Genomic DNA, 22,059 nt, shown 5'->3' on the forward strand with positions numbered 1-22,059 from the left:
GCAGAGCCGCGCCCTCCCATGGATCAAGTTCAAGTTGAAACAAATCAGACCTAACATTTACCTAACAACATTTCAGAGCCAAAACTCACTGATATCTTTTTATAGTCCTGTATGCAGTCTAACCTCATTGTTTCTCTCCACTCCTCTGACATATTGGTTGTTTGTCTTAAGGCAGTTCTGAGCTCCTCTACCGCACTTTAGTAAAGGCACAATTACGGCTTTCAAAGTTAATGCTATAAAAAAGAGTTAACGCAAATTACTCTGAACGCCGTCAATTTTTTTTGACGCACACGCATCTGTGATTATGACAATCAGCCCGCCCTGTCGTTTGATAAATCAGGAAGCGATGCAGCAGTAACGTTGTGGATGGGCAAGCAGAAATGGATAAAGAAAATGGTCTTTTGAAAGACGAGTTCAGCTTCAAAGTCTTGTCAGATGTTTCTCTGACAGTTATTAAGTTATTTGCATTTACTGTCGATGTGAACTGAGTTACTTATTAATTATTAATGTAGTGAGAAGGATTTGAATTCAATCCCAAAGATGGAGCAGTCTAGTGAAATATGCAACTGTGAAACTAGCTTGTAGATTCTGTTCAGGCTGACATACTTAATTTTACACTCATTTTAGAATCAGACCTTCAAAAGTTACTGTAAATTAAAAAATCAGGTTGTGTGTGGGTCTTAAAAGCATTTATTTCAGTTCCCTTTAAAAAGTTTCTGATTGTTGAGATGGTAGACGGCACAATGTCTTCTTTACATTAATGTATGAGCTGCTCGCATTACAATGTCCTGGAAGCTTCTTGTTGGCAGCTCACAGCCTTTATATTTCCATATATATGACATGTGAAATGAAACATTAAATGCTTGGAAGATGATATCTTCATGTAGATCAGATATCACCATCATGACTTTGGAGAAATACCTCCACACTAATCTCTAATAAACTGACTATTTGAGGCATTTTAAAAAACACATGACAACTCTTTATTATTTTATTATCATCATTTAAAGACAGAATAATCAAACAAAACTGAACTCCTAACTGAAACATTTAATTAAGGTGTTTTTAATTGTCTTTTAAATACAAATAGTGAATTCAGATTATTTCGGTGGCACTCTGAGCGTCCAGCCTACTGCAGTACATTCTGAGTTAAAACAGGTCACAGTCGTGTCACTGGCCACCAGATATACTGTTAGTCCATACATTAATGCTTCATATACATCCTCCATTATTACAGTGTGAACATGTATATGTAATAAATAAAAACATAGCAGTTGATTTTTCAGTGATACTGGCTGAAGTGACGTTAAAATGATAGTTCTGCCCTTCTTGTTGTCGTTCGTAACGGACTGTATTTTAAACCAGAGCCCTGAGTCATCGTGCTGCATTCACTTCACCTGGGAATAATCAGACGCATCATTTCACAGCTAAAAGGAACAAGGACACAATCCAACTAATTTAAATCCATCAAGACGCCATGATTGTAGTTTTCTGTACTTTCATTGCTTCTGTTCAGCATTTTCACAGTAACAACGGACATATTATTCCTGACACTGTTTCCTCTGATATTTCCAGACTTTGTCACAACGGAAACGATGTACATTATTTTCTATCCGTGTAAATCATATTGTATCAGTAAGAAGCTCAGGGTCCATATTCATCGAGTGTCTCAGAGCAGCTAATCAGTCCTACTGTGGTTGAACTTTAAGGAGGAAATCTCATAATGACGACAGCCAGAAGTTTTCTAACTTCCTGTGCAGAGCAGCAGGAAATGCCTTTGCTACCTCACAGCTAGAAGGGAAAATGTAGTTGAGTACAGAAATTATTTGGTTTTGTTTTAATCGTTGCTTTCTACATATCAAATTTGCTCTCAGCTTCACAGGAAGTCAATTTTCTTCAGTTTTACGCGTCTAACTACAGTGATTACTGTGTAGGTAACAGTCGGCACAGTCAATACTGTACTTGAACGCATCCCAAGCTGCAGTTCTTTGTCAACCAACTAGTTAGTCCAATGAATAACACGAGTGTTTGGCTTCAGTCTTCTACCATCACTATCATCCAAAAAGGTTTTATTTTTCTTCTTTTGGTCCATTATTCATTAAATCTTTATTTGTGCTGCATAATATGAGGAAATCACACGGCAGGTGTTGTCAATTTAAGTTGATTTGAGATTTATAGATCACAGGTGCCGAAGTCACAAATGGAATTCTGAGAGCAAAATTTTTATGTTCATCATCTTTTATGAATTTAAACGTCAGCACACGGTTGAAAATGATCTTAAGATTAAGTTCAAGTGTAAATCTAAGAACTGTTTTACAAATGAGGACCTGACCTGAAGCTGCTGTTGCTCTGCTGACGAGCTGCTCTGGATACACAGGCTGCCGCTGCCTTCGACCGTTCATGCAAATCGTTAATTGTATAGTGTTTTGTGGTTGGTTGTTTTGTGGTTGGTTGTTTTGTTGGTCGTTGACTAATTTGTTTTGAATTACTGGTAAAGGAGCTACTGTACGTTCATATAAAGGGCGGTAGTGATGACATTTCTTTGTAGGCTGACCCGGATGTTAGCATGGCCCTGGTTCCCTCTGTGGGATTTTTCAATTTTGGATAATTGCAAAAAACAATCTGTATCAAACTAGTTTATGATACTTCCACGTTTTGTTCATCAACATAATCTTCACAGATGAACACCGCTTTGTGATTTGAAGCATATTACATCTCCAGAAGTAAAAAACAAATGTTAGGCTATAAACAAATGTGTGACTTCACCACCACTACGTTTCCTACTACACTACAGCATACACGCTTCAATTTTACAACTTGTAGATTGATCAGATTCTGGTAGAAGAGTTTGTTACTAAAGTGGCCTGTAAAGACAGATGAGTGAGTAGACGAGTCTCCGTGTTCGCTGTGAGGACGTTTAATGTCCCTGACAACCTCTGTAGTCTCAGTTAGACACTTTTTAGCAACAGCTAACTGTTTTTAACACGCGGAAGAGCTGAGAAATGTTATGTTGTAGAACAAAACGTGAAAATCTTTTAAGCTTGTGTTAACCAAATATCTCGTTTCAAACAGCTAACCAAAAACCCACTGACTGAGACAAGGGAACAGGAAGTGCAAAAACGCTAATTTATTTTCAGGTTTTAGGACTCATTCCTGCGGCACTATCGTTCCCCTGTATTTCCCACCACAGGGTGACATTCGAGGTAAATCATCTCCACCTGCACGAGCTCACAAGTGAACGGGAGCTGAAACCGTCCTAATCTTTTACGACACCAACGCTGCGTGTAAAAAAAACTATACAGAACATGTTAATCAGCGATAATATAGAAAGTGTAAAATGATATGACTGGAGGGTGAAATCCAATGACCTGGCCTCTGAGTTTAAACTGTTAACACTTTAACTTCCACCTGACTGCAGCACTCATCAGCTCTGAGCTCAGCTAAATGTTAGCGTCATGTTTTTGCTACAGTCCAGCAGATTACTCACTTACTTTTTTAATAGCTGCATAAAATGGTTCGTGTTTGGTTATTTTATGCATTTTTCTGTTTAATTTTTGCAAAGCGCTCAAAATGCTCGCTTTGCAAACCTGTTTTGTAAGCGTGATTATAGGATGTTGTCTGAATACAGGCCCAGATTTACACTTTTCCCACAGGACGTGAATGCAGCATTATTACAACCACTTGCATAAAACAAAAATAACTAAACAAGTAAAATGTTCCTCAGTTTCTGTCCGTCCTAACAACGTCCTCTTCCGTCAAACATCAATGCTAGCCGTTTCCATGGTTACTGTGTTATCCCCGACAACGAGGCCGCCCGTAGACGAGTTTCCGTCCTGTCGGTCTGCAGCGAGGGCGAGCTAGCTGAGGATTTTGTGGTAGGGGTGGAGGTTGAGGGAGGAGGTGAAGGCTCTGATGTCGCTGATGAGCGCGGTGTCCTGGAGCGACGGCGAGGAGGCCGGCAGGAAGGTCAGCTCGCTCACTTCACCGTAGGCCGAGGAGGGAGGGTTGTCAGGGGTGGCGGGGCTGCAGGCGTCGCTCTGATCCGGTGGGTCGTTCTCCTCCGCCCCGAAACCGACCACCTGAGCCAGAAAACACACATATTGAAGATCAGTCGTTGTGCTAACGTTTTTATTTTAAAACATCTTTTGTCTCTGCTGTCTAAATATTTATGGTCACTAGAGCGCAGCACTGTTAAAGGATAGTTTACCAGGTTAAGCCTGATAATTAAACAGTTTTTAATTTCCTCACGAGCATTTAGACTTTTCAGACTGCTTGTATCATTCAGACAGTAGTGACAAACATCTGAATCCCTTCCTGTTTAAACTTGTCTGACACATTTGGTAAAACAGATGGTGCCTGTGTTAATGTTTGTTAGAATAACTGCTTTACTTTAACCTGAAACAAACTGTAGCACAAACTTCAGAGTCTGTGTGTCACTTACATGAACGCTGAGCTTCCTGCTGCCGTTTCTGTGCTCCAGGAACCAGGAGACCAGCTCCTCCTGACTGAAGAGCTTCAGGGCCTCGATCTGCAGGAGAGAACACAACAGGTTAGAACAGGACCAGGACCAGAACCACAGACCTGCAGCCTCACCAGCTGTTTGTAAGTTCTGTTTTAAATGTGAGATTTTCCAGGTCTTGTTATTAAGTACGTAGGGCGTCAGTTTCTGTTAATTTTACCAGGTAACTAACTGGTTAATTATTACAGGAAAAAACCCTCAAACTGGCTTAAATACAACAACAGGCTCGTTCCTTTTTACTGAGTGCTGCCAGCAGTCACTTGCAATACCTGTGTACGTGTGGACTAATACTCATACTGGGATATACAGATGTTAAACAGGTGTGTCTCACCTCCTTGTCGAGCCTCTTGAAGACGTACTGCTGTGTGACGACCTCAAACCAGTTGCGGTCCACTTCCTCTCCCAGGTGGGCGTCCTCGCACTCCTTCAGCTTGATGAGAGCCGTCACCTGGGTCTTAAAGGCTTCCTCGCTCAGACCCGACAAACGCTCGCCGAAGCTGACCAGGAACTCCTCGATCTTCGCCTCGACGAACTCCGTGCTGCGAGGACGAAGAAGAAGAGCGTTTGAACAAAGAAGTGGACTCTGGCGCTCCACAGAGAGGTCAGCAGAGGTCAGCTCACCTGAATTTAGTGGCCTGTGTTTCCACGGTGACAGAGAACCCCAGCACCCCTGAGGTGTTCCTGCAGGTCGGGTACACCTGGTACCTGGGTGAAACACCATAATAAACCCACAGTTCAGTTCACACCTTGTTTTTCTGAAGGTAGATTAACTCTAATTTAGTTTCACATAAATTAACTGTGTTAAAAGAAAAACAAAAAAAAACCCTAATCCTGAGTTTAGTGATTGATCAGACTGATCTGTATCCTCTGACTGACACTCACCCCAGCGTCTCCTTCGTCCTGAGGAAGTCGAAGCAGGGCTCCTCCATGTGCATCTGTGGACACGAGTCAAATTAACGTCACACACAAGACTCATCAGACTGCAGCTGCAGTTTATAACGTGTTGAGACATCCACTCACCACCATCAGCTCCATCAGAGCGTGTTCTCTGAGGTTCTTCAGCCCCGACTGCAACACACAGAACCAAACGCGTCAACAAGAGAACAGAAGAGATGCGACTTTCTACTGCAGGGAAACGCTGGTGGTGATCAGATTGGGATTATTGATGCCAATAATCAGAACCTTAACAATGTTTGTTTAGTCCAAACTTCAACATTATTACAAATATATTCAAATAATTCAAATGAAAAGCAGCAAATCTGAAACATCTGCAAAGCCACAACCAGTAAATGTTTTTACACAAATGACTTCAACGATTTAACGAAATTAATTTTCCCTGTAACATTTTCTCCAGAGTTTACTAGAAGTCATTTAAAATGTCCCATCATCATCACTGTACGAGGTTTACAGCGTTGTACCCAGTCAAACTCCAGTGAAAGTAAAGGTTTGGTGTTAAAATATTACTTTGTCACCCATATAAATAGAACTAGATAAAAAATACAAGTAAATAATATATAGCTTAAATACATAATTATAAGTTTGTAGATACTGTATATTAAAGGATTAAGCTCGGACGATTATCTGATCTGAGATTCAGTATTTTTCATCAGAATTTGTATTTTATTTTTTATCTGATTGCCAATAAATTAATTTAAATTCAGTATAGAATCTGAAAAATAAATAACTAGTAACTGAAGTTATCAAAGAGTTGTAGTGGAGTAATGTAAAGGAGAAATACTCAAGTAAAGCAGCTCTAAATTGTACTTGAGTAAACTTCTCCAGTGATCTGATGCTGTGACTGTTGTCCTACCTGGTAGTAGACGGTGACCTCAGAGTTGGCGTCTCCTTTGTTGAGAGATTTGACTTTACACAGATGAAACTTCTGAGGCAGCTCCACCACCCGGAACAACACGGGGACCTCTGCTGACAGAGGCTGGAACTGCAGCTTCCTGCAGACACACAGCACATTTATAAACCAGTCTGGACTGGGACCAGCTGGACTGAGCTGGAGGACCACATGTGATAAATAAATGAAGCCGGATACTCACTCGATGAAGTACTGCAGAAACTCCTTCGACTCCTGTTGGAGGAAACAAAGTGTTTGAGATATGAACTGGAGATGTTTAATATGAACGGTACAAAACCTCCGAGTGTCTGTTCTAATAATTATATTCAACCCTTTGAACTGATTCCCCCGAGTCTCCACTGAGGTCATTTCTCCAAATGCTTCATGTCCCTCAGATCTGTACAATCTCAGCCAAAAGGTTGTTAGTCAAACCACAATAATTGATTAAAGTATTGAAATAATTCAAAATGTTTTTTTTCTTCTTTAAATTGATTTTCCAGCACCCGTTCAAACCCTGAATATTAAAACGACCGGCTGACGTCACTCTTTAAATGGTGAAACTAACAGAAACTAAACTCCAGATGTTGTCTGTATTTTAGGGGAGCTGACTGTTAACTCTGTCGTCTCTGTTGGTTTATTCTCTACATCACAGACGTCAGCGTCTCGGTGTGTCTCACCGTGCTGGTGAAGTTTCCCTGCACCAGCCCCTCAGCGTACAGCTCCGCCTTCAGCCCGGAGACGAAGGTCAGGAGGTCGTCGACGGTCAGACCCTTCATGACGGCCTGATACTTCTGAATGACCGACCAGCGACAGTGCTCCAGGATCAACAGACGAACGTCCCTGAACAGACAGACACATCAGTCTTTACAGAGTCAGTGGACCCTTCTGTGTTTGTTCACATGAGATTTAAACTAGAAACTGTGTTGTAGAGTCAGTTAACTGATCCAAGAGTCAAAGATTCAACTGCACTGATTTATAATGAAGGAAAAGACCTGAACATCTTCATTATTTTATATTCGCTCCACCTGAAACAGCTACAGCAGCAAAATGCAGCAGGATATTACTCCAAACAAAATGTCTGACTCCTGATATTTATAGGTTTTATAGAAGATGTTGTAGTCGCTGTGTGTGGGTTTACTGTGTGTGTGTACTGTGTTTGACACGTACTTGCCGAGTCTCTCCGGTTTGATGAGGATGTTGAAGTAGGTCTTCTTCAGCTGCTCGGAGAACATGGTGAAGACGCCCGGCTCGGCGCTGAACTCTGCCAGATGATCCACGATCAGCTTCAACAGCAGCTGGAACATCAACCAGGAGGGAGGACGATCACTCAAGTACAATGTTCAGGTAGTCGTTCTTTACTGAAGTAGTTCTACTTTGAATTATTGACACTTTTTACTCATTTATCTGACAACATGAGTTACTGTGACAGTGTGAACATGAGTGTCTGTCTGTCTCCTGACCGGCAGTTTGTGGTTGAAGCCCTTCAGTCGGATCACCAGCCCGTGTTCTCCGGCCACCAGTTTGTACTCGAGCTGAGCCACGTCGGCCTCGTAGGCCGGTTCTGCCAGGTTGTGAGCCAAGATGTTCACGAAGATGTCAAACAGCACCAGACTGAAAGAGGAAGGACACGGTGAGACACAACGAGTCCTCCGATGCTGTAATAACATCAGTTCATCATGTGTGACGATGGTTTCTTACTTCTCAGGACTCTTCTGGATCATCGGGGTGATCAGGTTGAAGCGAATATAAGCTGGAAAACAAAACAACATGATCGTGTCACCAGAAGTCTGATAATTGCCTTTTTGTTATTAATATTTATTGTTTCTTAATATTTATCTCAATTTGCATTTAATTGACATCAACAGTATCAGTTTATTCTTGCACTGTGATACACCCGTACATGTTAGCTAGCTGTAGCACGACTGTTAGTAGTTCTGGTGCCGAGACGATCACTTCACTGCTGTGTGTGTTTTATCTTTATGATCTGTTCTCACTATTAAAGTCTTTCTTCAGACTCTTTTATTACGTATTACTGGATGTCTGAATTTCCCTTGAGATCAATAAAGTATCTAAATGAATGCAGCATTTTATTAAAATGTTGAGAACATAAATAATCTTGTTCCAGTTTCTTATTTAAGTTATTTGATGTTTCAGTTAAATATTTAACTACAGACTTGTTCTTGATGTCTGCGTATTCACGTTCTCCCCAAATTCAGCCGACAGATTTTATATCTTTGGAAACTTTATTTTGTGGTTTTTTCTTTAGGTTTATAGCATTAACGGGACACATCAACTGCTTCACATCACAGCATGTGTGGCCACGAAGCAATGGTGTAAAGTGTCCACCAGATGGAGCTGTTTAACCGTAACAACAGCAGGACCTGATTCATGTGACTAGTAAACGTGTTTTTAGACAAACAGTAAATATAATTTGTTTCTCATTTGGTTTGACCACAAAAAAGTTCAATGACCTCATTAAAAAATCTTTAAATGTCGTCATGTGGGTATAAAAGAGGTCACAGCCTCTGAATCGCAGACAAACTGATGATGACGGCGTTCATGTTGGTGCTTCAGGCTGAAGTGATCGACTAACTCGACTCACCTTTGGGGATCTTGAACTTGTTGTCCTTCTTGTACCACAAACATCCTCGATCCGTGTTCACGATCCTGACGGGAAACTCGGAGTCGGGACAGTCGGACGTTTTCAGGGTGAAGTCGGTCGCTGCAGCACGAAGAAGAAAAACCCGGATCACGAGTCTGACAAACAGCTGACTGTTGGAGTCATGTTTACAGTTGTTGGTGTAGTTAGATTTTATCATCGATCACAACTTGTGTTTGTACTGACCGATGAATTTGTTCTCAGCAGGAAGGTGGAGATCAGGGTTGAGTTCGAAGTCTCCTGCCCAGCGCTGAGCCCACTCCTCTGAGAGGTCTGGTGACACAAATCAAACACACCCAGGTTTAATACAAGTGTGACCTCCATTTTTAACTTGAGTGAACAAACACAAACAGGAAGGAGCTGAAATCAACTTCATCTCTGTTTCCATGTTTTACCATCCACCTAACACGATACAACTTTTGTGCAGGCATCAGATTTTCTGTCTTCCAATAAAAATATCAAAAAGTACAAATCTATTAAACAAATATTAAACAGTGATATCATCTCTGCAGCTGTGGTCTTTAAATTAAATGACCGGTCTTCAGTACAACAACACTAATAAACACTTTGCCGCTGCATCAGTGCAGGAAGCAGGAAATGTAAATGTTTGAACCTCAAAGCTGCTTAAAGATCAACTTTCTCTGAACATCACCTGAGATAAAGGAACTTTAACGAGGTGTTTTTGACTTGACGACCTACAGTAAAAGGCCTTTTGAGGCGCAGCTTGTGTTTATATAATAAACAGTCATTGTGTGTGTGCGTGTGTGTGTCTCACCCTCCGTGCTGTAGCAGGTCCCGAACCATTTCTCTCTGAGTGAACAGTGACCTTCGTTCTCTGGTGACAGCAGCAGCAGGTTGGCTCTGTCGGGGGTCAGCAGGGACAGAGCAGCGCTGATCACCTGAACACACACACAACAACAGACACACAACAGACACATCACTGTGTTACAATACGACTGCACACGATGAGAGTTTGACTGAACGTGGTGGATTAAATTCATGTTATCTGATGAAGTGAAGGAACCAACATCCAGAACATTTCTACAGGAGACTGATCAAAACACAAAGTGTGCTGTGTGGTGAACAGGGACTCGTCTCGTGGTCTCAGACTGATCCTGGATCAGATCTGGTCTCAGACTGATCCTGGATCAGATCTGGTCTCGTGGTCTCAGACTGATCCTGGATCAGATCTGGTCTCAGACTGATCCTGGATCAGATCTGGTCTCGTGGTCTCAGACTGATCCTGGATCAGGTCTCATGGTCCCGGTTACCTCGGGGTCGTACTCAAACATGAGCTGGTCTCCGGTCAGGAAGTCCTCTTTGGGAAACAGCTGCATGTTCTCACAGATGTTCTCCACGAACTCGATGGGATCCGTCTGTCAGTCCAGATGAAACCAGAGACGACATGTTATTGATCACGTTTCTATAAATCAGCGATAATTACTGTACGTTACTATTGGATCACTTCAGTAAACACGTGAAAATAAAGAGATTACAGTCAGAAAACTGTAACACTGTTAGTAAACTTTTTACTGAATGTACCTGTAATCTCATTACATATTTTTTTCTGTAACTTTACCGGTTTAACATTTACCTTTTTTTGTATCCTAATTTTGTAATTACATCACACATTCACGTGATCATTAACTTTATTTAGTTAATAAAAATAAACAGCAGTTTTCACGTCTTTGTTGCCGTTAGAGGCCAAATACACACACACACACACACACACACACACACACACACACACACTTAGAGATGACTGACAGGTGAAAATCCATTCTGTGGTTTTTGCATCCTGAGGGATTTAAACTATTATTTCTGTCTTGTGTTCGTTAGAGCTGCATTAATAATAATAATAATAATAATAATAATAATAATAATAATAATAATAATAATAAGTTATTTCAGCAGAAAACTGGCATCATCACAGAGACGAAGCTGATTAATTTCAGACTGAACTGAGTTGTTATTTGGCTGTAAACACTCATTTAGAGGTTTCTGCTGTGTGTGTGTGTGTGTGTGTGTGTGTGTGTGTGTGTGTGTGTGTGTGTGTGTGTGTGTGTGTGTGTCACTACCTGCTCCTGATAGTGAAACTCGTTGGCTTCTATCTTCTGAATTTCCTCGTAGATCCTGAAAAACATTATATATATAAAATAAAACTTCATGCAGCGACAACGAGACACGAAAGATCAGATTCAAACAGAAATGTACAAATAACTGTGTGTTTACGTGTGTGTGTGTGTGTGTGTGTATGTGTGTTTACAAGACTTTAAGTTAATCAGCCTCTTAAAATAATAATTTTATGTTGGTGTCCCCACCGAGTTAATGTGTGGAACAATAAACAAACTATTTATGGACATCAGAGAAACCGGAGTGATGTTAGAAACGAGAGAGCGAGAAATACATCAACACACACTGATCTGTCTGTGTGTGTGTGTGTGTGTGTGTGTGTGTGTGTGTGTGTGTGTGTGTGTGTGGTCTGACCTCTGCTGGGGGCTCAGTGTCTGCAGCATCTTCAGGTACTGGAAGACAAAATGGACGACCTGCACAGAGACACATCATGTTTGAGTTTACAGGGACACTGAAGAAGTTTCTTCTTCTTCATTATTATTTATTGATCGGTGATTAATTAATCAAAGTGTGTGTGGACCTGGTAGAAGTTCTGGTAGCCCTGGTCAGTCAGGGTGATGGAGATGGAGAAGATGGAGTAGGTGGTGTTCTGATCGAAACCCGTCTCACTGTTTCCTCCAAACAGAGCCAGAGCCCAGCACCTGAGAACACACACACACACACACACACACACACACACACACACACACACACACACACACACACACACACACACACACACACACACAGTGTATAACAGGAGTCCTCTGCTCTCCTTCAGGATCTACGTTCAGTGTGTATCTCAGTTCTTGATGACTCACTTCTTCCTGAGCAGCGACAAGATGCTGCCGGTTCCTTCGTGTCCGATCAGCCAGGAGATGTAGTGAAGAGGCTTCACTCTGACAAACAACACAAACACACACACAGACTCAGCACATCAGCTGGACCGAGACCCGTCTGTCTCAACACGCTGTTCCCAAAGTCTCCCTCAGAGGAGCTGATGTTCTGGCAGGATTGTTATATCTACATGGCTGAACGCACTTATTGTGAGTCACTCTGGATAAAAGCATCAGATAAATAACTGTGAGGTAAAAACCAAGTTCACTGCAGGAACACAACATCACCAATTATTCATGACACGACAACAAGTAACGGACAGCTGTGAGAGGCGGATCAGATTCACAGATAAAATACAGAGCGGGAAGAAATGTAAATGCTGCGGTGTGACAGTCATCGAGCTCGGTTCTTTTACAGGAACAGTTCATCTCCTCCCTCCATGCTGATGAAAGTCAGGTGAAGTTTGTCGTCCACAAAACATTTCTGGAGCTTCACAGCAAAACAAGAAAAAACATCCGATGTCTCCATACAGCTGTGATCACAGTCTGCAGGAGAGAAGAGATCACAAACTGATCTGAGGAGACGTTATTTACACCCTCTATTAAGCTGAAGTCTTCACTGTAGCTGCTGAGCTCAAAGTGTTAGCGTGCACGAGCTCGACCGAACATCGAGGGTGTAAATAACGTCTCCTGAGATCAGTTTGTGATCTCTTCTCTCCTGCAGACTGTGATCACAGCAGACGAGCTGCATGGAGACATCTGATGTTTAAATCATCTCCAGCTGCTTCAGGTGTTCAGCAGAACGCTGCAACTCTGTTTTACTGTGAAGCTCCAGAAATGTTCTGTGGACTACGAGACTTCACCTGACTTTATATCATCAGGAGGAGATGATGGCTGAGCCTGACTTTATATCATCAGGAGGAGATGATGACTGAGCCTGACTTTATATCATCAGGAGGAGATGATGGCTGAGCCTGACTTTATATCATCAGGAGGAGATGATGACTGAGCCTGACTTTATATCATCAGGAGGAGACGATGGCTGAGCCTGACTTTATATCATCAGGAGGAGATGATGGCTGAGCCTGACTTTATATCATCAGGAGGAGATGATGACTGAGCCTGACTTTATATCATCAGGAGGAGACGATGACTGAGCCTGACTTTATATCATCAGGAGGAGATGATGACTGAGCCTGACTTTATATCATCAGGAGGAGATGATGGCTGAGCCTGACTTTATATCATCAGGAGGAGATGATGGCTGAGCCTGACTTTATATCATCAGGAGGAGATGATGGCTGAGCCTGACTTTATATCATCAGGAGGAGATGATGGCTGAGCCTGACTTTATATCATCAGGAGGAGATGATGGCTGAGCCTGACTTTATATCATCAGGAGGAGATGATGGCTGAGCCTGACTTTATATCATCAGGAGGAGATGATGGCTGAGCCTGACTTTATATCATCAGGAGGAGACGATGGCTGAGCCTGACTTTCATCATCATGGAGGGAGGAGAAGATTTAACCAGCACTTGCACCTGTACATGTTGTCAAAGCTGTGCCGGACTCACCTGTAGTGTTTCCCCTGCGGTGGTACGGCCCAGCTGATGGTCAGAGCGTGAACCTTCCTCACAGGAACAACTGCAACAAACACATGAATATATGAGCATGTTCAGTATGACGAGCTGAAACGAGATCAGAGGACGGTGAGAGAGAACTGCAAGAACCTGTCCTCCTCAAATCTGCATGAATGTGTTTCATGTGCATTAATGTGCCAGAAACAGATTTTAACCAACGTGGCAGTTTCCTCATATTCAATATTAAACTACATCACACGGTGAGAGGACTCTAGAGATCTATGACCACATGTACATAACATACAGTTCATCACTTCTACTAAAATAATCATCAGAGTAACAAACAGTATCTGACCTCTGTAGAGTTTGTTGAAGGCCGGTGTGTCGAACGGCTGCTGCAGGTGAGAGAAGTCTGCCTGAGGTTCACCGCTGGAATATATTCAACAAGGTTTTGGTTATTTATCTGATTAATACAGACGTCCTGAGGGGCAGAAGAGAAGCAAATAACCTTGTGATCCATTTAAAATGTTTTCACTTTAAAAAAATAAAAATAAAATCATCTGTGAAAACAGGTCAAAGAAAAAAAAGTAAAAATAAATAAATAAAAATTAATTGACATGATTTTTTTTGACTGCACAGAGAAATTAAGACATGAAGTCACTCTGTGGTTTATTAAAGAAAATGATCCTGACAAAACAAAAATAACTTTTTGGCCCCCAAATTCAAAGGTGGAAAGAAAAAGTGGAAAAATTAAAAATGAATCACCAGAAAAACAAAATATTCTGTTATATTAAGCACTCATACGCTCAAATACACAGATAAGTGTCAATGAGACGACGTGGTTGAGGTGAGTCATTAAAAAACGAGGATCAGACACTCAGTGATTTGAGTTGACGAAGTCTTACTTGTTGGGAACTTTGATGAAGATCTCTCTCACCCACTGCTCCAGAGTGTCCAGAGTCTCTGAACAACAAAATCACATCTCAGTCAGCTTCACACTGGCAGCATAGCATGCTAACGTTAGCTGCAGCTTGGAGACAAAACAGCTGGATGTCAGGGTTTGGGTTAGGATTAGGGGATGTCATGTTTGTTTCTGACCTCCAGAGGGTCAAACACTGGTTTTTAGCCACGCAGGATGCCGACATCAGCTCGTTAGTATTCATAATGTTTTGTGCATTAAAACATCATGAAGAGTCAGAGCTTAAAGTCATCAAACACTGAACGTCACACCTCCTCAGGAAATGTGTCACCACAGTCTTAAGATGGATTTAATTGTTCCTCCATGTTTTATCCACCCAGCTTTACATGCTGGTGTGTAACGAGCAGCACAGCCTCACAGGACCGCTGTGAGTTTGTGTCCGTACCTTTGGACTGAACGGCGAGCGTCATGTAGTGAGCCGAGTAATATCTCCTCCAGAAGTGTCGGAGCCGCTGGTAGGTGTTGATCTGCTTCTCTCTGGGCTCGTGCTTTAATGTCTGAGCGTTACCTGACAGGAGCACATGTTCAACAGTGAGGACACGTCAAACCTGAAGACATCCGAGAGGAAGGACTTCAAAACCTCTGAGAGGCCGTTTAGAAGAAACTACAGGACAGATTTATTACTGGGAAAATGATCATCAGAGGAGAAATTAAAACGTTTCTCCTGCTGTGGTCTGTAAGTGTTTGTGTGTTCTTACCCCAGCAGAATTTGCTCATGGGGTGTCCGGGCTTAGCCAGACTCCCGAACAGCATCTCCTTACGATGCGAGTCAGACGGCCTCGCTAGCTGGTACTCTGAACAGGGAAACAGAGAAGAGCCGTGAAGGAGGAAGAAACTCAGACAAACAACACAAACCAGGACTGTACTCAAAATTTCTTTTCATTCATAAAGTTCAAAACACATTCAAATGCTTTCAGTCGTCCATTCATCAACCTGACCGGTTTCTGTGGCCGATGCTGATATGGGGAAGTTAAAAATGTCCAATACAGACAGAAATGAGTGAAAACATGAAGTGTGTCAGTGTTGACTCACCGCTGTCCACAGCCTCCACCTCCCTGTCGATGGCATCTTCTATCATCAGAGGACAGATGAAGAACTGAGCCCACCTGAAACAAACACACACAGATTAACTCTGTGTGTGTGTGTGTGTGTGTGTGTGTGTGTGTGTGTGTGTGTCTCTGTGTGAGTGTGTGAGTGTGTGTGTGTGTGTGTGTGTGTGCAGTCAAGTGTCAGCAGCTCACTGGTGTTAATAAAATCAGGGACAGCTGTGAGGTTCAAACCACCAGACGACAAGAAACAAACAGAATATAAACAGTAAAGTGAAGAAGTGGAAATAACATGTTGAATAACTGATTCATTGATTCATCAATTAACAAACAAATCATTTTAATATTCATCTGTTTGTGTCACTGTTTTTGGTTTCAGCTTCTGTGATGATGATGAAACTGAAGATCTTTGTTTTTAATTGTTGATCGAACAAAAAAAGACTATTAAAGACGTTAAATTGGGTTCAGGGAACACGTGAACTTGATTAAAGATTTAATATGTTAATCTGCAACATTTCTGCATTAAAATGTCTAAAAACATTGTTGTGTATTTTGTTGAGTTGTGTACTAAACTATGACTGCATGATATCATAGAAAAATCATATTGTGATCATTTTGATTGTCATGTGACTCCTGGTTCGAGGTCATTTTTGCTTCACAACTGTAAAAACCATTAAAACCTGATGCTGTGACTTTTGTACCAAACATACGTGTTTTCTTACGTCTCTGCATCTCGACACAACTTCATTATAAAGACGTTCTTTTGATTTGGATATTGTGCTCTGCCATATTTGATTTCAGTAATATTTTGATAAATTGTGCAGCTCAAGTTGAAACCCAGAGAAATCTGTAATCGTACTCGAGGTAACGTTGGTTTCATTTAGTCGCCCGTCGCTTTAACTTCCAGCAGAGAGTTAAACTCAAAATCAAACTAAAAAATGACCTCGTCTGTGAAGTTTCTGCTTTTCTGAGTCACATCAGATCTGAAGACAATGAATGAAGACAGTAACTCCCACGATCTCACGCTAGTTACTTGTTTTGTTTTGTTGTGACTGAGAGACCCCTGGTGGCAGAAATCACATACTGTGTCTTTAAAAAACAAATGAAGCAAGTAATTGTGCAACAACCACTTTACTTCATCTCCTCCTGCAGAGGGAACATTTTGGCAGCTGCTTTATTCAGATGTCACCACCTGAACCTGAGAAATTCAACCTGCAGGCGTCTCCTCGTCCGTCGCGTTCGTCGTGTTTCCAATCCACCAACTGCTGCTCTAAAAACAGCAACGGTACCGACGTGGCTGCAGCGAGGACATCAGTCGGCCTGTTGGAGGGCGGCTGAGTGCTCGTGCTGATCTTTAATGAACCGGTTGACCTCCCATCAGAGAGACAGATGGCCGACAACAAGCTGCCATCAACACGCAGGCAGGACGCCGGCCTTCAGAACGGGGGGACGCCCAAACACTCATGTTCAAACAGGAAACTCCCGCGTGCCGACCTGCGGCTCACTGTCAGTCACACGCTGGACCTACCAGAGCTCAGCCAAAGTCTCGGGAACATTCAGTTTTCCTCTTTGTGGTAAAAACTTCTTAAAAATTTAAAATCAACCAGCAGAAAAACAAAGAAACGTGTCTCAGTGTGTCCCTGGTGAAGTGACTGGAGGTTTAGGAGTCGGCCTCACCTGTCGAGCGCCTCTCTGAAATACTTCCTCTGCACGTCGAACTGGAAGATGGTCCTCTCACAGTCGGTGGAGGCGTTGTCGCTGCCGCCGTGCTTCTTCAGGAAGGCGTCGAAGCCGTTCTCCGCTGGGTATTTCTCACTGCCCATAAACACCACTGAGCATCAGAGAGGAGGAAAGAAAACGAATTCAGGAGGCGATTAACAGCCAGAAACACACGACGGAGACCAGACTGTGTTCATCTTCATCAAGGCTGCAGGAGAAAAAGGTCTTTTCAACATTTTATCTGTCTGTACTCTCTTATGATCTCTGAGTATCAGCTGTTACAAACCCTTCCAACTCAAATACAAGAGGGGAATCAACTGATTCAGTGACTCAGACTGATTCACATCAAAATCACAATCAGCTGCTGTTGATCTCTGAGCAAAGACGCTCTACAACAAAGGCGACGCCTGAGTGAAACTGCACGTCCACATCAGAACAACACAACACAACATACAGCACATATTAAATGTTTGCACTTGATGGTGCGTTGTGTCACAGGTGGCTCGTGAAAACTGGGTCCAGTATTTACTTTGTTGAGTGTGAAGAATGAGTCGTATCCTGCTACACTTCACTCACGTGCTGCCACTAGTCTCCTCTATCGCTGTGTGACGTCTGTCCGACGTGTTAATGAGCAGAGAGGATGATGAGGGCAGAGTCAGACAGCTGCGATAATAAGAATCATGTGAAGCTGCTTTGGTTCTGTTGGACTCACTGTGCTCCAGGAAGTGGGCCAGGCCGGGCAGGTCGTCGGGGTCACTGAAGCTCCCGACGCTGATGCACAGAGCCGCTGCCGCCTGAAACACACAAACACACAAACACACACTTTAAGACCTCAGAGGATTAACCTGGATTTGTGTGTGTGTGTGTGTGTGTGTGTGTGTGTGTGTGTGTGTGTGTGTGTGTGTGTGTGTGTGTGTGTTGAAGGGTCTGTGTCCAGTGGAGCTGCAACTACGACTCCACTGACTGATTAGTTGATCCAGAGAAAATGAGCTGCAATCTATTTTAATAATCACTGAATGTTTCTTTAAGCAAAAATGTCAAATATTTCTTGATTCCAGCTCGTTAAATGTGACGACTTGTTGCTTTTCTTTGTCATTTCTGACAGTAAATGTTGAATCTTCGACCCACCTGCTTCTCAGAGCTTCCCCTCTTCTTCTTCCCTGCGCTCTCCTCGTCCAGCTCGTCGAAGTCGCTGTCCTGCTCCTCCTCTTCGTCTTCCTCCTCGTCCTCCTCCGACCCCTCGCCTGAATCCCCTTCTTCCTCACCCTCCTCCTCTTCCTCCTCCTCTCCATCCTCTGCCTCCCCCTTGTCCTCTCCGTTTTCGCCACCTCCCTTCCCGTCGGCCCCGCTGAAGTCGGAGATGAGGAGCGCTCGGAGGCCGTTACTCAGCTCGATGTATCTGCAGAGAGAGCGAGAGAGGATCAGCGTCGATGCTCCGACACCGAGCTCAGAGGAGTGAGCAGCTCTGGAGACAGAGGCTGCTTTTATTCTACACCTGCAGTTCAGTTACATTATACAACATTAAAGTCATTTTGCACTGATGGGACACCAGAGACAGTTCGATGTTGCTCAGTGACAAACTTCACCTCCAGGCCTGTGTTTGTTTATATTTTGTCAAATATCCTCCATTAACAGTTGCTGGATTATCATCAATAACTGTATTTTTCAAGGCGCTGCATTGAAGTGAGACTCTGTAGTATCGGACACACTGAATCATTTCCTTCCTCATGACTCACGACTGATGCAGATTATTAGAAATCAAGGAGACGGATCATCTTGATAAATATTTACTCAACTGTACTGATCTTAACTGCAGTTTTCAGGTACTTTACTTGAGTATTTCCTTCCTCTACACTACATTTATTTGATAAATTGAGTTTCCAGTTAATTTGCAGATTCAGTTTATTAAAAGTTTAAAGGTGATAAGTTGTGACATGTAACTGATCAGACTGTTGTGTGCGGGACGCTGTGAGAGAAGATGCTGCATCAGAGCAAAAATAACACATTTTAAATTAGTTTGTTTAATCAGCAATCAGACAGAAAATTCACAGATAATCAGAAATGCTAAATATCGGCCAGACCGATAATTCAAATCCTACGTTAGCAGACGTCTCCTTCGCCGCATTTGAGGACACATCTCACCACTTCTGCACGTTAACACCACCGAGAGTCACAAGAAGCTCATTAAAAAACAGCTGATCATGAGCATTATGTTGAATATTTGTACTCATGTTTAAATAATGATCAGCAAAAAGAAAACCAGCTGTTTGTGACGCCTTGTTTCTCTTCTGACGTAAAGAAAAATCCTGTCTGACATTTAAACCACAGCTCTCTCTGTCTCACCTGTATTTCTTCGGGTCACTGGGTGATTTGATGATCTCAGGGTCTCCCTGGTCTTCTGCAGCGACTCCTCCAGCTCCATCTCCGTCCCCAGCAGCCACCTGGGTCCTGACATCCTGTGGCGGCGGCGGCTCGCCCTGGTCTGGGGCAGACACCTGTCCCGGCACACTGGCGCCGCTCGCTGACTTGTTGGTCTGAGGCATTTCAACAGGGTCCTCTGGAGAGACGGGGCTGCAGACGGAGGAGATGATGCTCACGGACATGAACAAACACTGAATGTGATGCTGTCATTTCCCAATTTAACCTCAATTTTATCCAACAATGACCACGCAGCCATTTTAATAACATATGCGACACTATGGCCAAATGTATGTGGACACTCCCACACACCTGTGCTCCTGCAGCTTTGTATCAAAAGTTAGTGTTTGTCTCTTTCCTGTGTTAACATGACAGTTTTCCTCTGCACAAAGCAGCTCCACCAAGAAACAGTTTGATGTGGAAGAACTTGACCTGAACCCCAGAAAATCTGTGATGACCTGACACAGACTGAGTCAGACCTCATCAGTCATCATCAGTGTCAGACCTCACTGAAGCTGAAATGATTGGTCAGTAATCCACAAGTCAATCAACACAAATATAACGGGTGACTATCTCATAATTGATTAAATATTTTCAGATTATTAGTAAATTGAGTTTTGGTGGGGAAAGAGCTTGAAGATTAATCAGTTCATTAGAAAACTGATCAAAATTAATCTGTCGACTCACTAACATCTAACTTCTGCGGCTCAATGAGGAAATGCTGTCTGTGCAGGAGGAAGAGGAACAGACCGGTGCACAACTCAAACATTATGAGCTTCAGCGATGACTAAAGTCTGCAGTGGCTCTTTCACTGTCTATAAGCGAGTGTGAGTGCAGTTTAATTACTGCAGATCTTTCCTCTCATCAGTAATTAAAATGAGCTGGGAGCTGCACAGACCTCCTCAGCTGGACTCCAACACCTTCTGGAGGCCTTCAGAAAGAGGAAGCTGTTACAGCAGCACAGTTCCGGTATGACAGTCACATTTGTTGGGTGTCCACATATTTTTGACAATCAATTAATGTGTACTAATAGGAAGAGACTGTTATTCTTACGTGACACACGCTGTGATAATAACTGCTGCATCAAATATATGCCGCATTATAGCATGTCATCTACTGTTATCGACACTATTAAAGTCGGATTTTATTATGTATCATAAGAGAGGACAATTTAAAATAAGTGATTTTCTCGCTGGAGTTTGGTGGCGCAGCATCATCGCGCGAGAGAACTAATGGAACGTAATGCAGGTTAACGCGACCCGCCGCCGGTGAACAGAAGCCCTGGTTAATATTCAGTGATTTAAACGGGGGCCGGTTTAACACACGTTAGCTGTGTTAATACAGCGGGAAGCGAGCGAGCGAGCTGCTGGAGCTCGTTTAAATAACATCACAGCAATCAGCGTGAATTAGACCGGCTGGTAAATGAGTCCCTTTAGCCTCAGACCGGCTCAGTTAGCTGCACATTAGCTTCAGTAATCCTGTTGGTAAGAAAAGCACAGCGCCGCTAGTTTAGCATCAGCGGCTACATCCCGACTGCTGCGTGTTGCGCGTTAGCTAGCAGGCTACACCTGATACCTGAGACGTGACGCAGCAGTTTGTTGCACCGGGGCACGAGGAGATGCTCACCTTTGTTACAGCGGGCTTATTAGCTTACTGTTGATCAAGTTCGGAGTTTCGGTTTCAGTGCAGCCGCCTAGCCTGGCTCCGATAGCAGCTAGCCAAAACAAAGCCTGCGATTGGCTGAGCGCACATCAATCACACACACACGAGCCGTCTGATTGGTCGACATGTCTGTGACGACAGAGGTGAAGTTTGATTGACAAACAGTGAATAAAATAGTAATTAAGACAGAAATCAGTAAAAACAAACAGTTTTTAATGACAAAAGAACCGAATAACTGAATTAAATCATTCAAGTTTGCAAAAACAAGACTGAAATATGGTTTTAGTCCAAAAAGAAAAACAAATAATGTTTGAAAACAGTCTTTTGCTGCCTCGGCTTTAACTCTAACACAGTAAATCAAAATTCAGACATGCAGATTAAATAAAAGTTTTTCAGTCCTTAGATGTCTAACAACGTTACAAAATGTATGTATGTAGCCGTCCCATTGTGAAGTACTTGCTATTTTTTTATTCTGACTCATTTTAAACTCCCTCTGGACTGATTGCAGTGGATTCAGATCACCTGTTGCAGGTGAGGAGACTGGCTCCTAACTGATAAGTGAAAGCAGCTCGGGTCACTCAGGTCAGGCTGATTCTGGTCCTGACTCAGTTGTCTGCTCTGTTGAGATTTCTTTTCTGTTCTCGTTGTTTCTATTTGAGGGAAATTGTGAGCATCAAAGTCA

General features: G+C 42.7%; 1 protein-coding gene and 1 long non-coding RNA gene across 4 annotated transcripts; one reads left to right on the forward strand and one right to left on the reverse strand.

The window, feature by feature from the left end:
- Positions 1-977: 977 nt before the first annotated feature.
- On the reverse strand, positions 978-21,477 carry LOC141004857 (nardilysin-like). 3 transcript variants are annotated; one of them, XM_073476540.1, is made up of 31 exons: positions 21,342-21,477; positions 19,641-19,868; positions 18,426-18,696; positions 18,010-18,091; positions 17,256-17,409; positions 15,565-15,638; positions 15,231-15,326; positions 14,918-15,040; positions 14,459-14,516; positions 13,909-13,982; positions 13,548-13,617; positions 11,958-12,035; positions 11,678-11,798; positions 11,512-11,570; positions 11,103-11,157; positions 10,296-10,400; positions 9,800-9,923; positions 9,211-9,297; positions 8,968-9,087; positions 8,064-8,115; positions 7,826-7,976; positions 7,533-7,660; positions 7,043-7,205; positions 6,568-6,599; positions 6,330-6,468; positions 5,540-5,587; positions 5,402-5,454; positions 5,141-5,224; positions 4,851-5,058; positions 4,442-4,528; positions 978-4,079 (listed from the first exon to the last, which is right to left on the reverse strand). In XM_073476540.1, exons 2-31 carry the CDS (start codon positions 19,838-19,840, stop codon positions 3,858-3,860), a joined length of 3,318 nt encoding a protein of 1,105 aa, XP_073332641.1. In that variant the 5' UTR covers positions 19,841-19,868; positions 21,342-21,477; the 3' UTR covers positions 978-3,857. The 3 variants fall into 3 exon arrangements, with proteins under 3 accessions (XP_073332641.1, XP_073332642.1, XP_073332643.1); XM_073476541.1 differs by having other exon boundaries at positions 21,291-21,352; XM_073476542.1 differs by lacking the exon at positions 21,342-21,477 and adding an exon at positions 20,562-20,597.
- LOC141004859 (uncharacterized) lies at positions 7,099-7,913 on the forward strand. Its single transcript, XR_012179836.1, has 3 exons — positions 7,099-7,236; positions 7,583-7,709; positions 7,832-7,913. It is a non-coding gene; the product is annotated as an uncharacterized lncRNA (long non-coding RNA).
- Positions 21,478-22,059: the final 582 nt, after the last annotated feature.

Source organism: Pagrus major, chromosome 11 (genome assembly GCF_040436345.1).
Source record: "Pagrus major chromosome 11, Pma_NU_1.0".
Lineage (NCBI taxonomy): Eukaryota > Metazoa > Chordata > Actinopteri > Spariformes > Sparidae > Pagrus > Pagrus major.